The 27,631-nt window shown below is 43.2% G+C and overlaps 1 protein-coding gene across 1 annotated transcript; it reads left to right on the plus strand.

The window, feature by feature from the left end:
• On the plus strand, positions 1–27,344 carry ITIH2 (inter-alpha-trypsin inhibitor heavy chain 2). The gene is made up of 21 exons (XM_032687396.1): positions 1–226; positions 1,796–1,870; positions 6,927–6,962; positions 7,667–7,839; positions 8,520–8,624; positions 8,947–9,109; positions 10,745–10,852; positions 11,621–11,749; positions 12,427–12,543; positions 13,765–13,933; positions 15,139–15,264; positions 15,561–15,742; positions 16,811–16,996; positions 18,005–18,144; positions 18,478–18,650; positions 21,132–21,266; positions 22,927–23,040; positions 24,138–24,336; positions 24,768–24,940; positions 25,950–26,061; positions 26,979–27,344. The coding sequence occupies exons 1-21, from the start codon at positions 143–145 to the stop codon at positions 27,124–27,126; spliced, it is 2,847 nt and encodes a 948-aa protein (XP_032543287.1). The 5' UTR covers positions 1–142; the 3' UTR covers positions 27,127–27,344.
• The last annotated feature ends 287 nt before the right edge of the window (positions 27,345–27,631 follow it).

Genomic DNA, 27,631 nt, shown 5'->3' on the forward strand with positions numbered 1-27,631 from the left:
TTTACCTATGGCCTAAGCAAAGTCAGAACTTTGTTCAAAATACTGCATAACTTGAGCTGTTTCCTTGAACTTGTCTCAGAGAAGGGAAGGACTTGTGTCTGGTACCTGCGCGGGCCGTTCTTAGGAGACAAGCTGGAGGAAAATGAAGGATCTGATCTGCTTCCTGGTTTTGTTCCTCGTTTCTGGAGTAGGAAGCTTTGATCTTGTCATCGACGAAATCCCAGATGTGAGTATTCAAAGGCAGGGCCTAGGTCTTCCTTCCTTGCTGAAATCCAGATGGAAGCTGCAGTGGGAGCAGAAGTCACTGCTTCGCCTCTCTGCTTGTGCCTCATGAATTCTCCTCTGCTTTTATCTGTAACTGGGATTGTTCTGATAATTGGTTTTCACTTGTCATTCATAGTGTTGCTTTTTTAATATTACTGAAGTGGGGATAGTATGAGCGTAACTCCAACTTTCTTTTCAAGCAGGTTTCATATTTTTACTCCAGTGTTACCTTTTCTGGTGGTTTTAACCTTTAAACATGCAACTTCTGTAATTAGACCTTCAACATATTTTATATCCTGTTTCCATGGAATAAGCAGAAATAAAACACCTAGACATCTCTGTGGACAGAGTGTCCTGTATGGACCACTATGAACTTCAGCAAAGGTTCATATGGAATTGGGTTTTTGCTAACAGTTATTCAAATATGAAGACCCTATTGACTGTACATTCCTCAGCAGAGGGATGAGATAGTTTATAGAAGAGTTTAATTGGGTTAATACAATGATGAGCAGAAGTAGCTATTAGCTTTGACTCTGAAACTGAGTCCAAATCTAAACCCCTGGACTCAATTGAACTTAGATTTGGGTATCTAAACCAATTTCCACATTGCTGTGTTACATTATTTCTGTGAAGTCAGTAGAGATGATGTGAAGCTTTCTTTTCCTTTGTGGGACTAATAAAAATCCCTAGTGAACTGGGATATATTATCTTTCTTTCTTCTTACAGCACTTTTCATGACACAACAACATTTTTTTTTGGAGTTTTTAATTCTGAGGAAAAATATTCCAGACCTGCAGTACTTTCTAACCATAGATACCATAACATCAGTTTAACATCAGTGTGCTTAGACAGTTTAAGTTAATTTTGTGCAAACCTTTATGTGTATATTATCATATAAGTTGGAAAGGAACTCATGTACTTGAATTTCTTTATTGCCATAAATTAAACTCACAACAAAATTTAATTAAGAGTATTGCTGTGGTATAAGACCTACACTTCTAATTGAATCAGAACAGCTTTGCATTTGGAAAAGATCTGATGTTCTTTTGCTGTCAACAGGATAAGTTTGGTTCTTAGGTGTATTAGTGTAAAACCAGAGACAATTTCTACTGCTCTGAGCAGAAATTCTCAGAAGTCCTCTGAACTTGTTGATTTAAGCTAGATCAGAGTCTGAAATGCTGTAGTCACCATGGCTAGACCCATCCTAATGATAATCATCTGCCTCTTGCTCTTTATGGTCATTTCATGTTAAATATTACTTCTTGTTTTAGAAGGAAAGGCCATAAAATGATGGTAAAGGTCATGATCTCATCAGAATTTATAGAGCTGGTTGGCCTCTGAGGGAAATTGAATGTGTGAGGTTGAAGGATTTTGTCTGAGATGGTTTGTGCCTCTGCTCCTCACTTGCACCATGGGGAGGTAAATTCCCTTTGGAACTCTACTAAAGAGCTTATCAATAATAAATCAAGTGATAAATCAAACACCAAGGCTGCAGCAACAACTTTTTCTTTCTTCCTCTTTTTTCATTTAGGAAGTGGAAAACTTGATTGACCTAGAAATTGATGGATTTCCTTCAAGCTCCAAGACGAGAAATGGCAGGTACCAGGTACAGTACTCAGAAATGCTTCCAGAAAAGAGAATCAAGAATACCTGGGAGTTCCTTCCAGGAGGCTTCTTCCGTGTCAAGGGTTGTGAGTGTGCAATCAGGTGGGACCAGCAGGTCCTTATAGGCATTGAGACTTCCATATCTTATCCCAACTTCTTGTTGGGATAAGAATTGCTACTATTCTTTAAGTGCAGCAAGGCTTTGTTTCATACCTGCTCCTAAGGAACATAGTTCAGATTATAAGCAATGGAGATGCTTGTCTAACTTCATGTGTGGTGAAAATCCCATTGATACTGATGAGGCTTTTCCATGAGAAAACAGAGAAGGACTTCAGACACTGGCAGCAGGGACTGAAACCTTTCAGTCCCCTGCGTACTAAAGTTCACTCCTATTTAACTCTGGTAAAAAATGTGACACTGTGCTCCAGTGCAACATAGTGTCACCTGGGTGATGAGCTGGTGGAGACTGAGACCAGGAAAGAAAATTTGTTTCCAGCCCACTGGTGGGATGCAGATTATTATAGTCTGTCAGTTTGGGAAACAGAAAGATTTGAAACAGCATTGCAGGACTTTTCCCGTGTATAACACAGTAGAAATTAATGATAATAAGCATGAAATCAGTTGTTTGAAGGTATTAACTTTTATTACACTGCATGAAAGAAATGATGATCAGAGTGGACTTTGTCCTCCACCAGCCTCTGGTGCTGCCTTTCTTGAGCTTGTTCAATATAGGGAAAACAAAAGATCCTCTTGAGTTGAAGTTGAATTTCCCAGAATCTTTGAAGTTATACAGAGGCAAACCTGATTCTTCTTTGTCCTGAGGCTTTTCCAAAGGAGCCTCACACAGAGGGTAAATGGAACTTTTTGACACCTGAAGACCCCAATTACAGTGGCAGAAAGTGGCACCTGTGAGTCAAGCCCACTCACATTCACCAGGCCAGTATTTAAGTAGTTTAATCATGATCCAGGGAGAAATCCTCTCTAGCTGCACTTCTTCAGGGCATCATCTCTTCCCAACATGTCTGTATTATGCATTGTGTTACCTCCTTTACCAAAAATTCCAGATACACACAGGTATAGACATATGCATGCAGTAATTTGCAATTCTATTAGTGGTTTTATTACCCCAGTTATTGCTTATATTCCCATATATTATTTCCCATTCTTTACCTATCAAATGAACTTTGCAAACCAGTAAAACTAAGATCTCATCTACCTTTCTATTAGTTGAGTAACAATAAAATATAATCAATGAGATTAAACTGAACTGTGCAAAATATCTTGAGACGTCAGCTCTTGACCAGCAGCAGGCACACAGTTATTTACTGTTTATCATTAGAAGAAGGTTGTCTCCCAAATTTTTGTTTCAGTATTATGTTTTTCTACAATGAGGTAGACCCAGCAAAGTCACTAGCCCATGGGCAACAGGACAAGAGAGCTCCTCTGCAGACCCTATTGATTATCTCTAAATAGACAAAATTAGTTTTTAGGTCCAGATCAGGTATTCTGGCAAAAAATATTTGTTCCTGAGTAATTCCAAAAATGCTGTGTCTCATGTATGTGGATGGTCCTCGTGACCACAGCAGCAGAGTGTGCCATGGACTGGATGCAGGTGACCTTGTGAACCTCTATGTGGTGGTGCAAAGGTGTTATCTCTGTTTTAGAGACAGATAATGGAGCTTGTGTCTAGACTGTGAGGCAGGATGTTCCTCCTCTGTGTTGGTCCTGATAACTGGCTGTTGAGAACCGGGTGAAATCACATTTATTTCCTCAGTGCTCTGCCTGCCTGGTTTCCTCTCTAAGAGAACCAGCACAGGAAGGAAAAATGGAGAGAGAGGTTGGAATCATAGAATGGTTTGGGTTGGAAGGGGCCTTAAAAACCATCTAATTCTAAGTTCTCTGCCATAGGCAGGGACACTCTCCACTATACCAGATCGCTCAGAGTCCCAACCAGCCTGACCTTGAACACTTCCAGATCTCATCTTCCTTTTAGTTTCTCAAGTTAATTTCTGTCTAATGCAGCAGAATATCTCTGAATCTACTTTCCTTATTTTACCAAGTAGCTGAAACATCTATGCACAGTGATTTGAACATAGATCAGTGTGAGGGACTAAATACCCATAAGCCTGCACAGGTGTCAGGAGAAGACAGCTCCCAGTATCTGTCAGACCAGATCCTTCAAACAGTTCCCGAGGAACTTGTTGTCTCCATCCTAATTAGCAATTTGAGACACACTAGATATGGCACAGGATCCTCTTTCTGTGCAGTGCCATCATCAGTAGGTCTGGATGTGCTTTAAATGATCAGCCATGAATCCTCACACCAGAAGTAGCACGAATTTCATGTACCACAGAGGCCCATGTTCTCAGCAACAACATCAGCACTCAGACTTGAGGTGTTGGTATCTTCAAGGGCAGGTTGGATGGGGTTTGGGGCAACCTGGTCTAGTGAAAGGTGTCCCTCCCTTCCAATCCACATTATTCTGTGACTCTGTGTTTCTATGATTCTAGGATTCAGGGACCTGAAGATATAGGGTACAGCTCTGTCCTCCTGATCTGTTGGAGTGGCTGCCCTCTGCAGCCTCTGAGATCCTAAGGGGTATGGTTGGCCCACCCCATGTCTGACCTCTAACAACAGCTGTGGGAGTCACTATGTGCGCAAGTGATAAGCTCCTGTCTCCATCAGCACCTCCCTCTTCTCTTCCACCCATCAAAAACAATCAGGAAGGAAACCTGGACATCTTGAAAGCTTTAAGCATCGCTCCTAAAGCGGGTCAGGAACCCTAAGCTGAGAACTAGAAAGGTACCCCAACAAATAGAATCCTCTCTGTACTAAGGTCTTAACCTTCATCTTTTCAAAATTAAATTTGTTTCAGTTAAGGTTGGTTTAATCTTAATTTGTATTCCAGGTGGTGATGCTCCCTATACCAAGAGTATGTGTGGGGACATACCTACCATGAGCAGTCACTCTTCATGGTCTGGTTCTTTATCAGATGTGAAGGTCCCTCACACTGTACAGGGAAGTTTATGGGGTGTTAGGATGGACTGAGCAAGGATCAGTCCACTGGGCTTTGCAGAGGGTTTTGAGAGCCATAAACTTCCACATCTTGAAATCCCAGCCTGAATGGTTCAGGTAGAGGTTGTATAGCTAAAAAATAAAAACCTGCATTTGTTCTCAGGCGGGTGGAAGTCATGTCTCTCTATCTGGCTTTAAAGGATCCTTAAAATCTTATCCTTAAAATGATCTTATTATGACATCATCATTTCTTATACAGCACAAGATTTCTCTAGAAACACTATATTAATTAGCATCAGGTGAACTTAATAACTATAGGTCAAGCTTTATGTGCATGATGTGACTGATGCCATTTTCATGAGCGTCTTCTGTGGTTTTCTGTCCTCTTGGATTCAGGTGCTACTGAAACTTTAGTTGAGATCTGTATATTTTGGTGTGTTTTTATAATTTAGCCATAGACACCTGAACTAGTCTCCCTAAGTTTTTGTTGTAACCTGTGGAGCTGAGTGGCTCAGCTCAGTTGCCTGTAGGTATGGATCTGTGTCCAAGACACCTTGCTGGGTGTCAGATATCATGGAAAACCTACAGGAGCCTCAGGATCTCCTGAATCTCAAGATGACAGCCAGGGTGATGTCCTTGGGCACTGCCAGCAGCACTGGGTGCCCACTCCTCTAATCCCTACAGCCAGAATGGTTGGGAGTAGGACTCATTCAATCAAACCAGGGCATTTATCTTCAGATGAAGGATATCACACCATTGACCTTGAAAAGCTGAGCTTGCCTAATTGTGATGATAACACCAACGTAGATCTCTACATCAAACACTTGCATCTACCCCTAGAACTCGGTGAGCCAAATCCCATCCCAGATTTGTTTGTGTGAAGTTTTCTTAGGGAATTAAACAGGATTATTCAAATGGCCACAAGATGTCACCACCTCTTCATAGAAATTTCCAAATGGGAGGATTCATGAGGCAGGGGGAAAGAACACAACCATTAATGGGCAATCTCAGATCTTCTAAGCAGTGCATAGATAACTAACTTTCATACATACAAGAATATAAATGTAATATCAATTATACAATAAGTTTTGTAATACATACAGGTTGCGTATAATACATGAATAAATATTCTACAATATAAGTGAAAATGAGTTAAAATGATCTAGAGTTTGAGGTTTTTCCACTTTTCCTTAAAAAAAAAAAAAAAAAGAAAAAAAGAATTTTTTCTGTTAATAGCTCAGGTGTCTGAGGATGACTTTCTGCCAGCATATTTTGCTTTCAGGAAGAATGTTTTTGTTCTATGTTTTCTATTTTAAAAAAAAATAAAATAAAAGACAGAGGAAGAGAGATGTCCTGGTTTTGAGAGGCTCTGAGTCACAGCTGTGAGATTGCATGTTCCAACATCTCAGGTATTAATGCATAAAATAAGACAAAAGGAATATTGACACTAAGTCAAGAACTCAAACCAATTCTCATTCAGAGAAGAGCAATGAAACTGGGGCAGGGTCTGGAGCACAGGTTGGATGAGGAGCAGCTGAGGCAGTTGGGGGTGTTCAACCTGGAGAAAAGGAGGCTCAGGAGGGACCTTCTCGCTCTCTACAAGTCCCTGACAGGAGCTTGTGGCTAGATGGGGGTCAGTCCCTTCTCCCAGGTAATAAGTGACAGGACAAGAGGAAACGGCCTCAAGTTGCACCAAGGGAGGATTAGATTGGATATTAAAGAAAATTTCTTAACTGAAAGTGTTGTCAAGCACTGGAACAGGCTTCTCATGGAAGTGGTGGAATAAATATCTCTGGAAGTATTCAAAAAAGCGTGCAGATATGGTGCTTAGAGACGTGGTTTGTTGGTGGACCTGTTGGGTTAATGGTTGGACTCGCTGATCTCAGAGGTCTTTTTCAGCCTTAATGATTCTCTGATTCTCTGTGATTCCGCAATTCATATTCTTAGAAAACAGCTTTTAGACACCCTGATCCCTGTTTTGAAACACCCAGTCTGTGCTCTCGGCTTTGCTAAAATACCTCCTCCATCTTTTCCTTTTCCAGAGAAGCACATCTGACTGGGGGTACGTCGGAGATCTGGTGAGTATTTTTCTTCCTCTGCAGAAAATAATACGGAACAAAGTGATTTTCTGGTTAACCATTTTTTGGAAATCAATCCTTCTGTTTGTTCAGTTCCTTGTTTTTACTGCCAGTTGGGTATTAACCTATTTTCTTTAAACAGAGCACTGTTTGCACAATGCTGTTGATGCATCTGCTCTTGGAGGGAGAAGGGTATGGTAAATATGAAGAAATAAGCATCAAAAGTGATTAGAAAATGTCTTAATAGACCAGTTTAATACTGTTCTCCCACTGCTGTGGTTTAACCATTTACAACACTAGGTCAGTAACCAATGCTTCAGGTATCCTTTATTTAGGACTTTTGTTGAAAATGTGAGCTCTCTCCTTCTCAGTATATGATGTTGAGGATTACTGCATAGCTTTCCTTGCTGCATTGCATCAATAGAATGATTCCAAGGACTGGTTGCACGGTGAAAAGTGAGGAAAACATTCCCTCTTTCAGCTGAAGTGTTGTAATGAACTCTATTCACATGAGTATCCTGCCACAATTGCCAGGTAAAATATGGAGATGTCTGGAACCTGAGCTCATGTCCCACCTAGCTGCCATTTTTAACAGCAGTCAAAAAATAGGTACTGAGACTATAGTAAAAAAAGGTTGATATTGCCCTCAAGGGCATTTTTTCTATTGATGTCCTAAATTTATAGAGTAATTTTGTCAATTACAGGTGGAGGACGATGACAAGATAGGTCTGTACAGCTACAAAGTTCAATCCACCATAACATCTAGGCTGGCCAACACAATGATCCAAGCCAAGATGGTGAATAATGCAAAACGGCCTCAGCCCATAGTGTTTGATGTGCAAGTCCCCAAAGGAGCTTTCATTGACAACTTTACTATGTAAGTAGTGGGCAGGTATCTCACTTGTGCTCTGGAAGTGTCCAGTGGGGTGGGAAGGAAGTATTTGCAAAAGCAAAACACCTCACAGTTTTACTGGTTCATTGTAATATTAGCAGGCCTTCTCAAAGGAAAAAGGGTCATGTCATCAGTCTGTTTGTCTGTCCAGCTCTTCCTCCCCAGTGATGTTGGGCTGTTGGGCAATATCAATAAAATTGGACAAGAAGTCTCAAATAGAATAAGCTTCCACATGTCTTGTGCAAGTTGGCACCAGATCAAATGAGAGACTCCCAAATTAGAGCCTTCACTGAACAAAAACTGTCCTGGTTCACTATCAATTCAGAGAGGCAGCAGCCAGCTTGCTGGTCAGGAGATGTGTCCTGATCCATGTTCCAAACCAGCCATGGCACCAGTGACTTCCTGCCCTGCCCAAAGCATGGGGAAAGTGTGAAGGAGATGGAGGAGAACAGATCCTCCTCAGAGCACGATAGTGCTCTGATATAAAAAAAGCAGGTAGGGAAAAAGATAGAGATCTAGTGAAAATCAGATTTCATTACTTTGAGGTTAAATAAGAAACCTTCTTATTTCATTTCCCACCAGCTTAGATTTCACTGATGTGAAGTGAAGAAACAGTCGATTGTAAAGTTGTTTTTTTTCAATCTGACTGTGCTTCTCTCTCCTAGGGATATCAATGGGATAACATTTACCAGCCATATTCGAGAAAAATCTGAAGCCAGAAGAATGTACTCCCAAGCAAAAGCCAAAGGCAAAGCTGCTGGAATAGTCAGGTATAAAGACTTTGGCATGTGGGTTTTGTACTGGACTTGTTCACAGGAGAACTGAGGTGACCCATCCCAGGAGGGGATAGATGAGGGGGAATCCCAGGAAGGAAAATCCTTACTTAGAGCAACTCTAATATTTAATTGTCATGGAATTAAACTGTCTGCTTCCATCTTGCTAAAACATACCTTGCTAAGAGATCACTGCAGCTCCCTGATATAGGCTACAGTTAGAATCAGGCTCAGCAAATGCATCAATCTAAACCAAAATGCAGAGAAGCTTGCTTTCTCCTTGTATTTCCTCGAAATAACCCCACAGCTGACTTTTCAGGAGCAATGCCTTGGATATGGAAAACTTCCAAACCGAAGTGAATGTGCCGCCGGGAATGAAGATCCAGTTCCAGCTTCACTATCACGAAATGATTCGAAGGAGACTAAGCTCCTACGAGCACCTCATCTCTGTGAAGCCAGGACGCCTGGCCAAGCACATGGAGGTAAAAGCAGAGCTGGTGTGTGGAGGCAGAACCCCACAGGTGAATCTTTGCTGAGAAAGCAGCCATGGCTCCTACGAGCCCCATAGCAGGACACTTCATCCGTAGATCAGGGAGATGTCCCTCTCCGTGGCAGGGGGGTTGGAACTAAATAATCTTTAAGGTCCCTTCCAACCCAATTCTATGATTCTATGACTCTAAGAGAAATCATTTTCTAGTCGTGGAAGGACAGTCTTTCAGAGATCATCAGCTCTCATAGGACAACATCCCATGAAGTTGGGATTATCTTGAAAAGCATACTTCCAAATAGCAACATTGTTTTCCTTCAGTCAAGGCAAGTTCACACAAGCACATATATATGTCAAAGCTTGTTTGCAAGTGGTTCTGATGTGAGTCAGTCATGATTCAGGAGATGCCCAACTGTGCTAGTAGGAGAGGAGGCAGGACACATTTGCTCCTCACTAGACCAGGTTGCCCAAAGCCCCATCCAATCTGGCCTTGAACACTCCCAGGGATGGGGCATCCACAACATCCCTGGGCAACATGTTCCAGTATCTCACCACCTTCACAGCAAAGAATTTCTTTTGTATAACTGACCTAAATTTCCCCTCTTTCAGTTTGAACCCATTACTCCTTGTCCTGTGGCTACAGTTCCTGATGGGGAATCCCTCTTCGACTTCCCTGTAGCCCCTTCAGATTCTGGAAGGTTGTTGTGAGGTCTCCACAAAACCTTCTCTTCTGCAGGCTAAACAGCCCCAACTTTTTCAGCCTGTCTTTGTAGGGCAGGTGCTCCAGTCTCATTAGCAACTTCATGACCCTCCTTTGGACTTGCTCCAACAGTTCCATGTCCTTCTTGTATTGGGGGCACCAGAACTATGTTGTTACTTATTCTTATGCAGTCTTAATCTTACCCTCTTTCTTACACTCATGCAGAGATCTCTGTCTTCCATCAACAGACACAAGATGCAGGGCTTGTTGGACATTTCCATTTGACCATTCTTTGTTCCCATTTCATAATTTGTTCCCATTTCATAAATGTTTTCTTCAGCTTTCCATGGTTTCAGCACAAACTGTATACAAAAGTTTGCTGCCCACATTTCCTTGGTGCAGGCTGTGATCGGCTTCAAGCTGTCCAAAAGCCTGAGTTAGTCCTGCTGAAAAGGATGTGTTCTGCCTCCTGGTTATCTTATTAACTATTCAGAAACACAACCAGAAAGAAGGCCTTATCTCAGGCTGACAGGATAAAAAAATCTATTTTCCAAATCACCTTGGCCATCCAAACGAAAGCAAAAGTACTCTCTGTACTGTCAATAGCATGAGTAGAGGGGGAGAGAACTCATCACAGAGTGTTCCTACTAGCTTCCTAACCCAAAGCAGCACTGAGGCAGAGCCACTTTGTGCTTCCTTTGTGCCTTTCCCCCCAGATTCTTTCTGTTCTTTGGACACTTTCGTTTTACCTTTCCTCCATGGTCAATTTTAAGCATTGTGTGGATCCCTGCCATGAATGGGGTTGGTCCTACTGGAACATTCTCAAGGGGAACCCACCCCCTCACTGGAGTTTGTCAGTGGAGAGTTCCCAAGATCCTGGTTCCACACTGGCACTGCTCCATGCTGAATGTCCTCCTTTCCTGCCTTTAGGTGGACGTCCGCATTATTGAGCCGCAGGGACTTCGCTATGTGCACGTTCCCAATTCACTTGGAGACCATTTTGATGGAATCACCACCATCTCCAAAGGAGAGAAAAAGGTAACCAGTCACAGACTGGAAATAGCATGAAAGCTTCACTTTTTCCACTTGGCCCTATGCAGTCCTGGCATTTTTTTTTTGTACCTGCTGAGAACGTGCAAAAATATGGCAAAAGTCTGTCTTTACCTCCATAATTATCTTCCAGGTAGTATGGTTTCTTGGTATACAGGCTCAAATTTATGTCTCTTTCACCCACATTCCCAGTTTAGCAAATTATTTCAGAGGTACTATAGGGCTATATTATGTCTTATCTTCTCAGGAAATTTCAAGTTATCCAGTTAAAACAGAGGAAAAAAACCATAAAGTCTGTGTGATTAAAACGTGTGACTAATTAAAATGTTTTCTAGTGCTCAACTTACAGACAAAAGAGCTCCTGTTTTTTGGGGGGAAAAAATCTATTAAAAACAGTTAAAATCTATTAAAAATATTGATAAAATGATGGATAGTTTCAACCAGGAAAATTTTAAATAAGTCGATGCGTTACCTACTAGAAATGGTTTGCACTGCTCTAATTGAAATATTTGCTGCTCTAGACGGGTCATGTTATTTGTGTCACAGTTGCTACTACTGAATCAACATGTCCAGGCAAACTTTGGTGCTGTTTTTCTTTGGAGTCCATTTGCCACTTAAACTGAGAGTGCAAATAATGAAAACAGAAAAGCGTTCAGCAAATTTCAGGTGTTTCATGAAGAGCTGGACTCTTTGCATTTTCAATCATCCACCTTTCACACATCACCCGATTGACTGATGATCTCTTCTCATTTCAAGGCTCATGTTTCCTTCAAGCCAACAATGGCCCAACAACGAAAATGCCCCACGTGCTCCTCCACAGCAGTGGACGGAAACTTTGTGGTGCAATACGATGTGAACAGAGAAACCACGGGTGGGGAACTGGAAGTGAGTGTTGCTGTTCCACTGGGGAGAGAGATGTGGGAATACAAGAATTGCTGCCATTAAGCAAATTGCGCTAAACTTCATCCTTCAGGAGAATAAGCACAAGAACAAGCTCTGTATCCAATTGAGAGAACAGAGAGATTTTAAGTGGGCAGAATGGATTTACTTAATTTATGACTAAGACATGGGCTTACATATAGTCAGGAGCAGACTCCTGTCATGTCCAAAATCCAATGTCTTTATACCTAACAGCACTCTGGTGATTTAATGTTGAATCAGAGTCATTGGATGTTGTACCAATACATCACAAGGAGACAACCGGAACATCACTATTTTTAAGTTAACATGAAGCTGAGTTATGAGGCTGAACTATTACAGGCAGAACAGTCTTTTTTTTAAAATGTTTTTCATTTCTCCCTGTGCTAGTGCATGGCAGTTATCTGAGAATCAGACTTTAATTCATGAAAAGTAAAGACTGCGGAGTATAAATGGTGTAAAGCTGCAGAGACCTGCAGAGTTGAAAGTTAGAATTGGCCAATAAAGAAGAATAGTAAAAGAAAATAGGGAAAAATAATTGGCTCATTAAGAAAATAAGAATTTTCTACTCTCCTGCTGTCTTGAGTTTTCTGAAATCTTTTCTATAGTTCACTTCATTGTGATATTTTTATTTTATTTTGCAGATTTTTAATGGATATTTCATTCACTTCTTTGCTCCAGAAAATCTTGATCCACTGCCCAAAAACATTTTATTTGTGATAGATGTCAGTGGCTCGATGTGGGGACTGAAAATGAAACAAGTAAGTGTTTGACCTCTACTGCAAAATGAGCCTCCTGCCAACTTTTCCCATGTCCTTTACCGTGCAATCCTGTAACACACTGGCACACAAAATACCAGCTTAATTCTTTACTCTTTACTCCACTGAAAATCTCAGTGAATCTGGAGAATATTTGGCGAATCAAAGGCTCCACAATTTTACTCTTTATTTGTAGTACACCTTCTATGTTGCAAGGAAGAGGTGGTGCCATCATAATACACATTTTAGCTCCAAATTAAAATTTTAATTGACATCACAAAACATTTTGCAAAGGTTCTGACCCCTTTTTCTCTAATCTTCCCTATTGAATCTTGGGAAAGTCTCAATGGAGGTACTATATCCCTGCTTTCAAAATGTGGACAAAAGAGCAGTAGGAATTCTTTAGACAGCATAACCCATAGAGGGGGAAAGAAATATGAAAAATAAGAACCTTTAATCTGCAAAAGGAAATACTTGGAGAGACATAATCAGCCTCCAAACATGCAAACAATTGTTCTAAAAGGGAAAATCATCAACTGACAACCATGCCCACCCAGGGTAGAATAAGATGGAATCAGATGAATTTATAGCAGGAGAGATTTATATTATATATTAGGAAAAACCCTGTAGTTCTGAAAGGGGAGTTCAGGAGATTGCATATCATGTGTCACTGAAGGGTTTTAAGGAGTGACCAGACAAACATTAGCTGGGGATGATCCAGGTACATTTGAATTTGCTTTGGAGCACGATAGTGAGTCTTGGCAGATTGCTTCCGTGGGGAAATCAGTGCTGCAAAACTGGGAGACAGGCTAATTGTCACTTGTTTAAATCACACATCTTCAAAAAGATGTTACCCAGCCTGAAACAACTGCATTGCAGGCAGAGCTAAAACTCCTGAGCTGATCTGAGCTGTTGTTCTCTCCTGAACCGCCGGTGCTGTTCCCTCTCACTTCACTCAGGGTTACCAGAAGTTTAGCAAGGCTGGGTTGAGTCACATGAGCCTAATCTTCCTAATTGCATTTTTCCTGTGTTTCTTTGGTGGAAAGTCCAACTTTATGCAAGAAGTGTAAAAAAAGGGAGATATTTGGACAGCAAATTCCATTTTGGATTTCAGTGCTCACATGGCTATTCCTCAGAGGCAACCATTTGCCTGCAGTCACGAGTTGAGAAGATGCTTTTATCAACAGGAAATACAAACTTACCTTGTCTCAAATTTCTCCTCAGACCATCGAGGCCATGAAGGCAATCCTGAGTGAGCTCCGTGCTGCTGATCAGTTCTCCCTCATCGACTTCAACCACAACGTCCGATGCTGGAGAGACAATCTGGTCTCAGCCACCCCAGCGCAGGTTGAAGATGCCAAGAAGTACATCCAGACAATCCATCCCAACGGGGGTATGAGGTTTTGATTGCAAGGTGCTCGTGGAAGTTAGAGATCACAGGAGTGGGTACCTCAGGCAGCCTTCAGATTGGCAGAGCATTCCTAACAAAAAGTCTGACTCCCCAGGTAGGAAAAGCATGCCTTGGGATTAAATGAGAGCAAGAATTGCATTTTATTGTGCTAGGGGATGGGATGGCATTTCCTTTTACTGAAAAAGGTAGGGCAGATAGACCACAGACCATAGAACAGCTGCCTTTAGTCATTAGGTCCTACCTCCAGCCTCATAGATCCCAAAGTCCTTTGAAAGGTCAAGTCCATCCCATGTCTTTGTAAAGCACATCATAAGTAGCCCAACTCAAGGTTCCCCACTGTCTCTAAATTGTAGACTAGACCCTGACTGATGGAGCAGCAAAGAAACAAAGGGTGATTGATATGTTAGAAACCACAGAAGCACCTGAGAATTGTCATGTGGGAATTAGGGCTTCTCCTCCCAAAATGGTGGGATCAGTAGCCCAGCTGAAGTGCGCCTCAGTTCGGTAACAAACAGGGGTAGTTGGAAGTTTTCACTGGCAACATGAAGTTACAGACTTGTCCAAAATCACGTCTGTGCTGGGAACAGAAAACCATACTGTCTGACTTTGTTACCCCATAAGAATCAAGAGGTAAGCTTAGACACCTGCTCCCATCCAGAAAAGCCTGTTTCAATGCAGTATTTTATTGTCTTGTCTCTGGATTCACTGATTTTTTCTTTCTTGACAAAGAAAATATATATTCTCTGACTGCTTAGCCGTCAGATTCCTATTACCCTCACACTGATTTCTTCCTCTGCCCCTTTTGTGCCACAAATCAAAACTTTAGATAAACTCGGCAAACATACACCTCTTCTTGTCCAAGGAATGGGCTGCTGGCCAGAAAAGAAAGTTTCTTCATGCTCTCATTCAATCACCTGCCTGCAAACCCACTAACTCTCCCCGCAGCAAATACTTTCCAACACCTCAAATGTTCCCACTGGAATTAGTGAGGGGGAATGGGAGGGCCCACATGAAGATGACAGCCTGGAATGATAGAGGGAGCCAGAGTGCAGGCAGGTGTACCAGAAGCATTACAGAGGAGGGGTTTTGCTGCCTCGATCTCAGGTCTTGTCCATGTTAATTCCACTATAATCTTAGAACTGATCTGGACTCAGCAAGAATCAAACTCGTTTTCTTCACTCTGACAGGCACAAATATCAACGAAGCTCTTCTCCGAGCCACTTTCATCCTGAATGAAGCCCAAAATTTAGGCATGTTGGACCCTAACTCAGTCTCCATGATCGTTTTGGTGTCTGATGGAGACCCGACAGTAGGTAAGGATCCTGCTTTGGGTGGGAAGAAAGGCTGGTGGGATTAGCCTGAGAAAATGCATCAGGTACCAAAAAAGAGAGTCCAAACAAATTGTCTTCAGTGAAAACAATTTGTTGATCTCCATCCAGGAGAAGCTCAAATGTTGCTGCAGGCACTGCAAAATGGAAATTTGGCATTGTTGTCTAGATTTCCCTAATATTAAGAGAGAACCAGAGACACTGGAAGAGCACGAATGTGCTCACCTTGAAGGAGACTCCTCTGTTGCTCAGGGGAATGTCCCCCTCTCTGTGTCTCCAAGGTGAGCTGAAGCTGACGACGATCCAGAAGAATGTGAAGCAGAGCATAAAGGATGAATTCTCTCTCTTCTGCCTGGGGATTGGGTTTGATGTGGATTACGATTTCCTGCAGAGAATCGCAACCGACAACCGTGGCATGGCCCAGAGGATTTTTGGAAATCAGGAGACTTCTGCCCAAATGAAGGTGTGTTTCTGACCCACTGCCTCTGAAACTCCCCTGTCCTGTTCACAGCTGTGGAGCTGGGTGATTTCTCTGTAAAGAAGGTCACAAAAAGCATAATTTCTCCTGGAGAGTCCTGCAAGGTGTCAATTGTATTTCAGTTTAAGTGCTCCTAGTTACAGCTATTGTAGTATCTATAGTACATCCTTTACTTCCCTTTGTAGGATTAATATTCTACAAAACAACTACAAAAAAAATTTTTTCTGAATTAAAATTAAGGCCTGAATTTTACATTAGGCCATTTCAGCACTAATAAAAGGCCTGGATATAAACACAAAGTGACAATCCAGACCTTGCCAGTGTAAGAAAAAGCTCAATTCAAGGAGGCTCTGGCTCCAAGTCTGTGAGCAACGACTGCTGCTGACCAAACTCTGACATACTGTCACTATCCAATGATTTCACCATGTATACAGGCTTCTCATACTTCCTTCCCACACAGGTGTGCCAGGACACACTACCTGGTGTTCTGCCAAACAGAACAGCCCTGAGAACACATCCCCTGTGTATGAGACAGCCCTCATGCACAGCACTGCATGGGTACCTCTTTTCCCTCTCTGGTCCCATATGCTAAGCCCAGATGTGCACACATCCCAGTCCACATCAGCCAGGTACAACAGAGTCAGAAAGGGGTACACAGTCTACAGCACAGAAGTGAGTAAAAAGGAGATATAGGTCTATATTTTGACAAGAATTAGATGGGAAGCAGCTGTGTGTCTAACATGAGAGCTGACCAACCTGAGAGTGGATTCAGGCCCATACACACCTGTGCTCAAGCCTTTTAGGTCTAGGAAAAGCACTTCTGATCGTCCTTTGACTTTCACAAGACTTGGACCAGATATTCTTGCTGTACCCCCTTACAAGTGTACTAAGGTGTAAGTATGAAGAAGTCTGCAATCTCTGAGACAAGGAGAGTCCCTCTTGCTCATTAGCGTTCCAGGTTTTGTCACCTGCTGTTCTTTCAGTAAGAGTAGCATGTGTGGGAGGGTCACTTTAGGTACAACAAACTCACTTCTCTGTCTCCTTCCATCTCAGAATTTCTACAACCAGGTCTCCACCCCACTCCTGAAGAAGATTCAGTTCAACTACCCCCAGGAGTCAGTGTCAGACGTCACCCAGAGCAGCTTCCACAACTACTTTGGTGGGTCAGAGATTGTAGTGGCTGGGAAGGTGGACTCAGAAAACCTGCAGCACTTGGAGAGCGTCGTCACAGCGACTGCAGTGAGTGAAGGTGTCCCTGGGATACCTGCTCTGAGAATTTGGGGTGGTTCACTCATTCATGTGTACAGGTTCTCTGCTGAAGGTTATTGCCAGTGGAGTGGGGTTTTCCACTTAGGTTTTGAGTGGAAGTGTGAGAAAACTCATGGGGGGTTTGTCCAGCAGTGTTTCACAAAAACTTCAGGTACAGCCAGGAACAGTCAGGACCTGCCGGAGGAACTTCCTTCTGATTTTTGTACCAACAAGATTCAAGCCAGACTAAGACTATGGATTTTCCTTCATGCTTTGTGAAGATGCAAGGAAGACCCCCTAAGGCAGCTCCTTTCATGCCTGACCCTCCCACTCCCGAGGAGCTCAAGCTGGTGGATCTACAAATGTCTGAAGTCCTAGCACTGCCCTTAGGTGTTCTGCCTTGTGGCATGTCTGATGAGACTTTCCCCATGTTTTCAGGGCTGCTCATCCAGGTGGACTGGGATGGGGTGGGAATTCTGCTATATCCAGATTCTTCTTTCTGAAGAGGAGCTGAAATATCTGCACTCGTACAGAGCTTAGGAGTTGTCATTTGTTAGTTGCAGGGAAAAACAATCAAGCATCTTCAACATTCTTTCCTGCCAAAACATAGTGCAGTCCAAGGGTCTGTGGGAGAAAATAGAGTTTGGTTCCTGTTCTTCAGTGGAACTGAATGTGAAAAAGCCTGAGGGGAGGGTTACAAAGCTCTGTTAAGAGCCTCTACTTTTGGCATGTGGTAGTACGCTCTTTGGATACTGTTAACAGCTTCCTAAACTACTTAATCTACTGTCACAAAAGTGTCTTTAAGAGAAGACTGTTGTGTTACATCTCTCCCCTCCCCGTGGCAGCCAATCCAACAGCTCTGGGACTTTCTCACCTAGAAGTGTCAATGGGCAGAACCAGAGTGGGTCCTTAACCCCAACCATGCTAAGAGTGGAGCTCAAAAGCACCTCATTCTTCTGGCTCACCTGCCCTTACCTTTGTCTCTCACTGGCTGCGTAGGCAAATGCAGAGCTGGTCATGGAAACCCTGAAAGATGTTGAGGAACTGGATGGATTCATGAAGAAAGACAGATATGCCGATCCTGACTTCACCAGGAAGCTGTGGGCCTATCTGACTGTCAACCAGATGATGGCAGAGAGGTGAGGTGTGGTCAAACAGAGCTGGCTGTGGGGCTGAGGGATTCATTACAGAGCCTGAGTGAAAGCCACAAAGCAGTTCAGTATCAATCCCCTCTGAAGTAGAAACAAGTCTCCTACTGAGACCAGCAGAGGGACTGGGCTTCTTTGAGTCCAAGCCAAAGCCCACAGAAGCCAAAAACAGTCTCCTTATGCAGAGTGCGTTCACACAAGCCCTCAGCCTTTCCCTCTCTCAACACCTCCCGGTTTGGTTCTATGACCACTCCATGGTGGAATTGCCATAGCAGCTGCCCTCTGGAGCTGCTAACCATGCCTTCTGCTTCTTTTTCCACCCAGAAATGCAGCCCCCACAGCAGCTTTGAAGAGGAACATCACCAAATCCATCCTACAGATGTCTCTGGACCATCATATCGTCACTCCCTTCACAGCCATGCTGATAGAGAACGCCGAAAAGGATGAGATAATGCTGGCAGACCAGCCCAAAGACCCCAGGAAGGGCTGCTGCTCAGGTCAGTGTCTCACTCTGCACATTACTGCATTGCTCATTTTGGCTTTGTTCTCCTTGTGTTGGAAGAACAGCTGTGCTTATTGTTCACACCAGGTGTTTCCACTTAAAGGATAACCTGTATTTTCAGTGAAATCTGACCAAATCTTCAGCCCCTTTGAGAGCATCTTGTGACACAGGTGCTCCTTGGAGCCATGGACTGACTGTGAGGACTGACTGTGCAGTGATGATTTTTCCAATAAGTGCGCAATTTCACAGATTGAACATCTTCTTACTGGGACAGACACCTCTAGTTCCCTGACCTGAAGCTGTAGAATTGACTTAACCATATTTAATCACCACTTTTAAACTTTGGAAGCTTCCTAAATTGTTTTCAATCAGTCACAGGCTGTCATGGAATCTGAGTTGTTTTAACAACTGAGTCCCTCATTAATTAAACTTCTGGATTTAAATACATTATTTCAATACATGTTCCAAAGACCTTGTTATTTACAGCAACCTTACATCCAGCCAAATGATGTGGAGCTGGCTTGTTCTAGTATTATACACCAGAGCCAATCTCAAAGCAGTAGCTCTTGACATCCCTGGATGTCCAGTGCATCCAGAGTCATCCCTGCACAGCCATGTGCTTCCAATGAAACTCAACAGCAGCTGTTTTACACCTTCATCAGTCAGGGATTTGGAAAAGCACAACTGTGGCTGTCAGGAAAACACCACCAGTGTTACAGAACCACTGAGAGTAGGAGATTAACCCCTTGAACAACTGATTCTGTTGATTTAAAACCTATTCATAAATGTGAGAATTCATAGTTGGTTGTGAAGGAAGGAAATAACCCACATTACACCAACAGACAGCATCATCCATCTGGCATTTCACACTGGACGGGATTGTCACTGAAATTCCGAGCACGTGTCCTGCATGCTCAGCTCTCGTGCTTCTGGGTAACCATAAAAATGTTCTGGCTCAATTAGATGGGGTTCTTATGTCTGTCAATTGTTATATTTAGATTCATTTACTGTCCTTGTCTACAGCTGAGACCAAAAGAGAAATTAAGTGTTACTTATACTGCCTACTCCAGCTGACAGCCACCAAAGAGTCCAGCCCAGAAATAGCATGTATTGCATTCACATGTAACCAACTCATTATACACAGCACCAGCTGAATAATTCAGACCATAATTATCTTGATTTAGATGATACAGGGGATTTAAGTGATTTTAATAGGAGATCTCATGTCTCTGTGTTTAATGGAATAGTCAAAACTTCACAGCACTGAAATCAGGGTCAAGGCATTCATGGATTTCAGAGACAGTGGGACAAGACTCTTGAACCTTAGCAGAGGGTAGAGCTTGTAAAAATAATATTAAAGTAAATCTGTGCTAAGGATTGTGCAATACATGGGTTGCACCAGAAAGTTGACATGTGTAAGGCAGGGAATGGGTAATCTGAAATAGAATTTACTGTCTGTCATTATACAACTCCAACCAGAGCTGCACTGTGTATTTTCACAGACAGAGACTGTGTTTTACAGTGAAATCTCTCACTTTTCAAAGAATTGACAAGACAGACTTGTTGTAAAACTGGACTGTCCATGGGACAGCTTCTCCACACATAACAGTCTGTGAAATTAATATGACCTGGGAACTCAGAAGTTTTTTGTCCACTTTTTCATTCCTGTCCTATCTGGATTGACTTCACACATAACTGCCTATGTAAAAGCAGCCTCTGGTCTGAATTAGGGATACAAGGAAGAAGATGCTGACAGAGATTTAGAAGATTGAGCTGTGCACTTTTTTGTCCTTCTGTTGTCCCTCAGCTCTTGTTTCCCCTTATTCCTCTTCACAGCAGTCAATATCAGCCAAGACGTCAAAACAAATTGAGTTTCACGGATCATTTAAGATCATGTTGCTCTATGAACTAAGTGGGAGATCCAGAACACTTTCTCCTGCTTCCATCATGGCAAAGGGAGATAGAGTTCAAATAGAGGGGAAGTAGAAAGGATGTTATGTTAAATCCTTACACTTCTTTGCAAGTTTTATGTATGTGGGACATCCCAGGGCATGCAGGAAGAGTCCTACTTTTTGTCAGGCACCTCAAACTCAGGACCCAAGCCAGCAAAGCTTTTACCACATGTTAAATTTTCAAAAGTCAACTTTTTATTTGGCAAAACACTTAGGCCCTTACACTAGGGGCTTTGCTAAAGGGAGGGCTGCTCACATAAATAAGGATTAAAAAGTCAGGCTCCATTTTTCACTGATAGCTTATGGTTTGTTCAGCTGCCCTGGTAAGTCATAATCCACTGGTGGAGATACTGGAGTAAATCCATCTTGGCTTCATTACACAAATCTGTCTGTTGTAAATCGTGTGGAAACCTGCTTTACCTTGATATAAAGACATCAGGCTCTGACCTACTGCAGTGTTCTAAAAATTACGCTATTAATATGTCAGCACTTACAGAACCCTAATTATGGCTATCATCTAACAGGTACTCTAGGATTAACTCCAAATGCACCTAATAACAACAAAGGTATCCCAGCCTGGGCCAATGTCACAGCTGTGCCAGTCAGCTACATGCCTGAGCAAAGGAGTCCTCCTGTGTCCTCTCTGAGCATCAACAGAGGTAAATATACAATATTTCTCCTCAAAGAAACACCAGACAGTAACACCCATCACCTAACAACTCATCACCATCACTGAAAGTGTTCCAGGCAACATTGGACAGTGATTTGAGCAACCTGGTCTAGTGGAAGGTGTTTCTGCCCCTGGCAGGCAGGTCTTTCAGGTCTCTTCCAAACCAAGCTTTTTCTTTATAAAATCAAGCTTTTTCTCTATGAAATATGCAGCAATTTTGGCTTTGAATAGATGAACCTGTAAAAAATACGCTGTAAGTTGCAAGGATGAAACTATTTTGGATCCTAATAGGATCCAAAGCATCTCAGTGACCCCATGTGCTGCTGTGTGTTTCCCTGAGGCTGGGGCTGCTCCCTCAGCTTAACTTCAGCTTCTCTGCAGTAGCAAAGCCAGTGCACAGTTACTGCCACTGTAAAATGGCAGATGAAAGCTATTGTAAAGTTACTGCTGTTGTAAATGACAGATGAGTGTGCTGTGTTAGATAAAAATCTCCAAGTGCACTGATGACTGATGGATCCTGTTAATTCTTGGGCCTTTGCCACAGTTTAGTGCCTACTTAAACAAGGCAGCTGTGAGAACCACTGCCTATAAACACGGTGTAACTGCAGTAACTCTGTGTGAAATGTGTGTATTTACGTAGTGATCAAACAAAGAGCTCTCAAACTCCTTCTCAGCACAACTCAAGGGTTAAGCTGAGAGTTTAGATAGAGAAGAAAGTGCTTGGAAAAGAAGATGAGCAAGGCAACACTACCTGTCCAACTTATATGAGCGTTGTGCACTGGGAGTTCTTTTTGTTCCTTGAAATGTTGATCAGAACAGGCCTTGGCATCAAGTTGAGGAAGATCAAGCAGATGGTGAGAATAAGGAAAAATGTTTGAGGGCTTTATTCAAGAGACTCTCTATATTCAAAATATTCAAGACATTCAAAAGCTCCTTGGAGGGTACCTGCTCCACTGCTTCCTGTGAAGACATTCCTGATCAAGGGCCTGGGATCTGTTTAGTCCACTAGGAAGAGTTAAATACTTCCAAAAGATGAGGAAAACCAGCAAATCAAAGGAAACTGGCCTGTTTCACTGTGTCTCTGAGTGGTGACAGGGAGATGTAGGCAGGCAGGGTTTATCTTTACCCAGCATCAAAATGATGGTGTGGATTTGTGACTTGTTTAAGAGCTTCTTAATTTGAGAAATGGATGTCCTGGGAGCATGTCATTTCTGGAAACAGGCTGGTCATGGGGGGGCTGGATATTAGTTTTGAACAGAGCTGTCACCCAAAACCTGCTTTTTGTGCCCTAGGTCCTATGCTGGACCTAGACCTCAAAGATATGTGCCTGTCTGGTGTCTAAATGGGTCCTTGGTCCCACCTGGAGGCTGGCTTCCATCATGGAGAAATAAAATTCTGCTTCTAAAACTCCAGGTTGAGCCTTCCCTTAAACGGGGAAAATATATGAGGAGGAAATGTCTGAGGGGCTTTTGTGAGGAGCATCTGAGACCTTCCTTAGCTACTTTAGGAGTGGAAAGGTCCTTTGTCCTCCTGTGAGGAATCCCAAAAAATGCTTCAAAATCCCCTGAGCAAAGTGTCTCAGCCTCTGTGTCCCTCCCCTGGCCAGGTGCTGACCTGCTTCTCACACTTGTTTGCTTTCTGTGTTTCAGTTGACAACGACCCACATTTTATCATCCACCTGCCCAAGAGCCAAAGGAACATCTGCTTCAATATCAACTCAGAGCCTGGGAAGATCCTAAACTTGGTTTCTGATCCTGGTACCGGTAAGGGAGTAAAACATGTTTTATTTTACCGCACAGATTTCTTGTCTTGGGTCTGAAAGATATTTGGAGGGAGCAGGGGAATTGTCTACAGGGGGAACTGTGCTGACAGGAGTGTGGTCAAAGGCTGAGGTTATTTTCTTCCATATCTGGACTATTGTGTCCAGTTTGAGCTTTGCAGTACAAGAAAGATGTTGACAAACTGTATCAAATTAAGTGGTGGCAACCAAGGTGATTATGGGACTGGAGCAGAGGACACAGAGGGAGAGGCTGAGACAGCTGAGTTTGATCAAGCTTGTGAAAAGAAGAGCCATGGGGAGTCTTGTTGCTGTTCTCAACCACCTAATCAGAAGGTGGAGCATGGTGCATCTCCAAGATGCACAGCTAAAGGACAAGAGGCTACAGAAATGAGCTGCAACAGGTGAAATTCAGAGTAGGAGTGAGGATGGCCAAACCCTGGGAAAGGAGCCAAGATCATAGAATCATTTAGTTTGGAAAAGACCATAAAGATCATTGAGTCTAACCATTAATCCAGCACTGTCATGTTCATTGCTAAACTGTGTTCCCAAGTGCCACATGCACAAGTTTTTTTAACATTTCCAGGGATGGTGACTCCAATATTTTGCTAGGAAACCTCTTCCAACACCTGATAACCCTTTCAGTGAAGAAATTTTTTCTAATATCCAATTAAACCTTCCCTGGCACAACTTTAGCCTGTTTACTCTTGTCCTATATGAAAAGCAAGGAGCATTTGGGGGCAGGTGAAGCGAGGCTGGATTTTAGTACCATTTCTCCACTGCCCTTTCTGCTCCATGCTTTTCATGTGAGTGAGGGACTGAAGGGCTTATGAATCAGCTCATACTCCCAGCAAGACCTAACAGCAATTCCCACCAGATTATTTTGCTAAGGCATGAACACTAGCATCGGGAGGTGGTTTAATAAATAATTCTCCTCTCTTAGCTGGCAAAATGAGAAAAACATGGAGTCAGAGGAGTTTCTGTTTCTGTTGATCCCATGGCGCTTCCTCTTGAGATCAGAACTCCAAGTCTCTAGGCAATGCTCCAAGATTCAAGCAACAATTCCTTCTCTTCTCTTCACAGGAGTTGTGGTCAATGGGCAGCTCGTCGGGGCCAAGAAAATGGAGAATAAGAAACTCAACACATACTTTGGCAAAATTGGTTTTTATTTCAAAAACAAAGGACTAAAAGTGGAGATCACCACAAAAACGATAACACTGAAAGATGGGTCTCATGCCATCACACTGACCTGGTCTGACACGGGGCACATCATTAGGAAACAGTAAGTTGAGCAGCAGTTTTTACCTGCTCCCACAAGCACATAATGCTATTTGAGGTACCTTCGGGGTTCCTGCCATGACATGACTCACAACACCAGGAGACCTTCACCTGCAGATTAACAGTGTTGGACATGTTGGACACCCTACAACACTGTTAAGGTGACAGGATCACCTCCAAAATCTCCATTTATTGTAGCAAGAGCTTAAATTTGTAGGGTAAGGTTTGGTTGCTTAAACATGGGCATGAAGTGTCTGTCCTATTAGGCATTGTCCTGCCAGACCTCTGGGTACCGCTCTCAAGGCTCTGATGGATCCTCTGGTGTATCTGCCACCTCTGTGTGGGTGTTCTGGATACTTGAGATCATCTCAAGGGGTCTGAGAGCCTTTATTTGAGCAGATGAACTGAGCCTGTCCTTTGGTTCCTCTCTGCCAGGCTTCTCGTTTCTGTGAAGAAGGAAAGCAACGTTACCATCACCGTGGGGCAGGAGATGTCCTTCATGGTTCTGCTGCACCGTGTGTGGAAGAAACACCCAGTGAATGTTGACTTCCTGGGAATCTACATTCCCCCTGAAAACCAGTTCTCTTCTTCAGCCCATGGGCTGATAGGTAAGAGCTGGGGGTCGGGTAATGGGAGAAGCAGGGCACTAGGACGGGGTTTTTCTAGGTCTTTGAGTGGATTTCAAAATCCTGAGTTGGAAGGGACCCACAAGGATAATTGAGTCCAGCTCTTGAACAGGACAAACCCAAGAATCACACCATGTGCCTGACAGCATTGTCCAAATGCAGGCTTGGTGCCACACCCCTTCCTTGGGAAGCCTATTCCAGTGGCCAGCCACCCTCTGCATGAAGAACCTTTTCCTAATATCCAAACTAAACCTCTCCTGGCACATCTTCATGCCATTAGTTTGTTAGTGTCTGCATCCCAATGGGGAAGATGTGAAAATTATTCAGGAATAGAATGGGGAAAATTGCAATGTCCTGAAACACCCAAGGACACTGTAGAACATCAGGGACCAGGAGATTATTCTTTGTCCCAGGTGGAGAGGATATTTTCAGAACAGATCTAACTAGACTTGGTGATTCTGTGACAGGGCTTTCCCCATCTGGCTAAATTGCTGCAAGCTGAAAATAAAAAGACCTAAACAAACCCCTCAAACCTTCCTTCTGAGAAGATTTCTGTGCAAACACCTGTAATTCAGCTCTCCCCTGAATGACAACCCTTTCTGGCAGTGGTATAAAACAAAAGCATAGGCTCAGTTCATAGGGAAAATCAGCCCTATAAGCCATGGACCCACTCAAGGCTCCTTTTGAGGTGTGGGAATCCTGAGGAGCAGAGGTTGTTTTCCTGAATAGTCTTTGCAGCTCCAGTCTGCTTTCTTAGAACAAGTGTGCTGGCTCAGCAGCACAACTCTTTCTTTTCCTGGTGTGGGTGATCCCATAGCACTGGAAACACAGTGCCCTGTGACCCATGAGAGGTTTTCCTGCTGGAACTAGTCTGATTTTCCAAAAAGGTCCAGCAGCAGCTACATGGAGCCTCAAAGATCTCAAAGAAAAAGGGTCCTAAAGCCTTAAAAGATCAGGATGCACAAAGAGCTTCAAACCTCTCTCTGACCAGGTCAGTTTGCCTCTGAACCAGAAGTGTCCATCCACCACCAAACACCTGGGCAACCTCCAGAGAAACCACAAGCCATCATGGAAGTGAAGGGCAACAAGTTCACTGTCACCAGGTAGGAATCACGTGCTTTATTGCTCTCTAAATCTGCTTTTTAAGGATGTCAGTCTGCAGGCTTATGGAGTCTCAAGGATCTTGGGGGGAAAATCCCTGTTTTCTCTCTGCTAATAATCTGGGTTTAGCCATTGTTAAAACACTTGAAACAAGTTGGTTCTTTCGTATTTCACAGAATCATTAAGATTGGAAAAGCCCTCTAAGATCATCAAGTCCAACTGTTAATCCAACACAGGTCTGCCACTAAAATCATGTCTCTAAGCACCACAGCTACATGTTTTTTTGAACACTTCCTTGTGCAGCCTGTTCCAATGATTGACAACGCTTTCAGTGAAGAAATTTTTCCTAAGAGCCGGTCTAAACCTCCCCTGGTGCAGTTTGAGACTGTTTCCTCTTGTCCTATTGCTTATTACCTGGGAGAAGATCCTGATCCCCACCTGGCTCCACCGTCCTGTCAGGGAGTTGTAGAGATCAGGAGAGTCCCCCTGAGCCTCTTGTTCTCCAGGTTGAGCCCCCCCCACCTCTCTCAGCTGCTCCTCACAGGATTTGTGCTCCAGACCCTTTCCCAGCTCCATTGCCCTTCTCTGGACATGCTCTAGCACCGAAATGTCTCTCTTGGAGTGAGGGGCCCAAAACTGAACATAAGATTTGAGCATGAACTGTTCTGTCCTTAGAGCTGCCCAGCACCTGACTTTGGACAGTCTGTCTGTGTGTAAGTGCCTGGAACCCCCACAAGGCCTTCAAGGTCATAGAACTGCAAAATTAATTGCCTTCTGTGGTTGTTTCCACTTTTTGCTGGTGGAAGACACACAATTCACCACTTAGGCTGAACAGTGCCATGACTGAGCAGGATTATCAATGTCTTCTTGTCTCCTTGCCATGCTGTGACTCTCATTTTGGGTGTCCTCTCCCTCTCAGGGGTGTGCAGAAGGACTACAGGACAGACCGTGTGCTCGGGACCGACGTGCCGTGCTGGTTTGTGCACAACAGCGGGAAAGGGTTCATAGACGGCCACTACAGAGATTACCTCGTCCCCCACCTCTACAGCTTCATGAAGAGACCCTGAATGCTCCACCACAAAGCCAGTTTAGCACAAAAAAAGCCTTATCTGCTCCTTCATGCCCAAACAACTCCTCTGAACAGCAGCTGTCAGCCTGTCATGCCACATCGACTGGAGGCGACTCCACCACTGTTTGCTTTGTAACTGCTCAGTGTTTCAAAGCCCTGTAACTCCCTTATCTGCTAAGAAATGAAATCTGTAATAAAGTGACATGCTGGGTTGTAGGAGGTGTCTTGCTCTTGGCGTTGTATGATTTAATGGGTTGTAAACTCCACTAAAAATTTCAAGTGTTTTGTAAAATCCATTTCATAGCGGAGCTGTAACAGTGTTGTGGCTCCTGGAGTGTGGGTAACACTCAACCAAGTTTAACAGTTATTTAATACTTTAATTTAAGCAGGTTTAATACACCTTTGTGTTTTCAGACTGCTGGGAAAATATAAGTTCATACCATGCTAGACTGGGCAAAAAGGAGGTGCATGAAGTAAAGGAAATTTAAAAGAAAAGGAACGTG

The sequence above is a fragment of the Chiroxiphia lanceolata genome, chromosome 5 (genome assembly GCF_009829145.1).
Source record: "Chiroxiphia lanceolata isolate bChiLan1 chromosome 5, bChiLan1.pri, whole genome shotgun sequence".
Classification (NCBI taxonomy): Eukaryota; Metazoa; Chordata; class Aves; order Passeriformes; family Pipridae; genus Chiroxiphia; species Chiroxiphia lanceolata.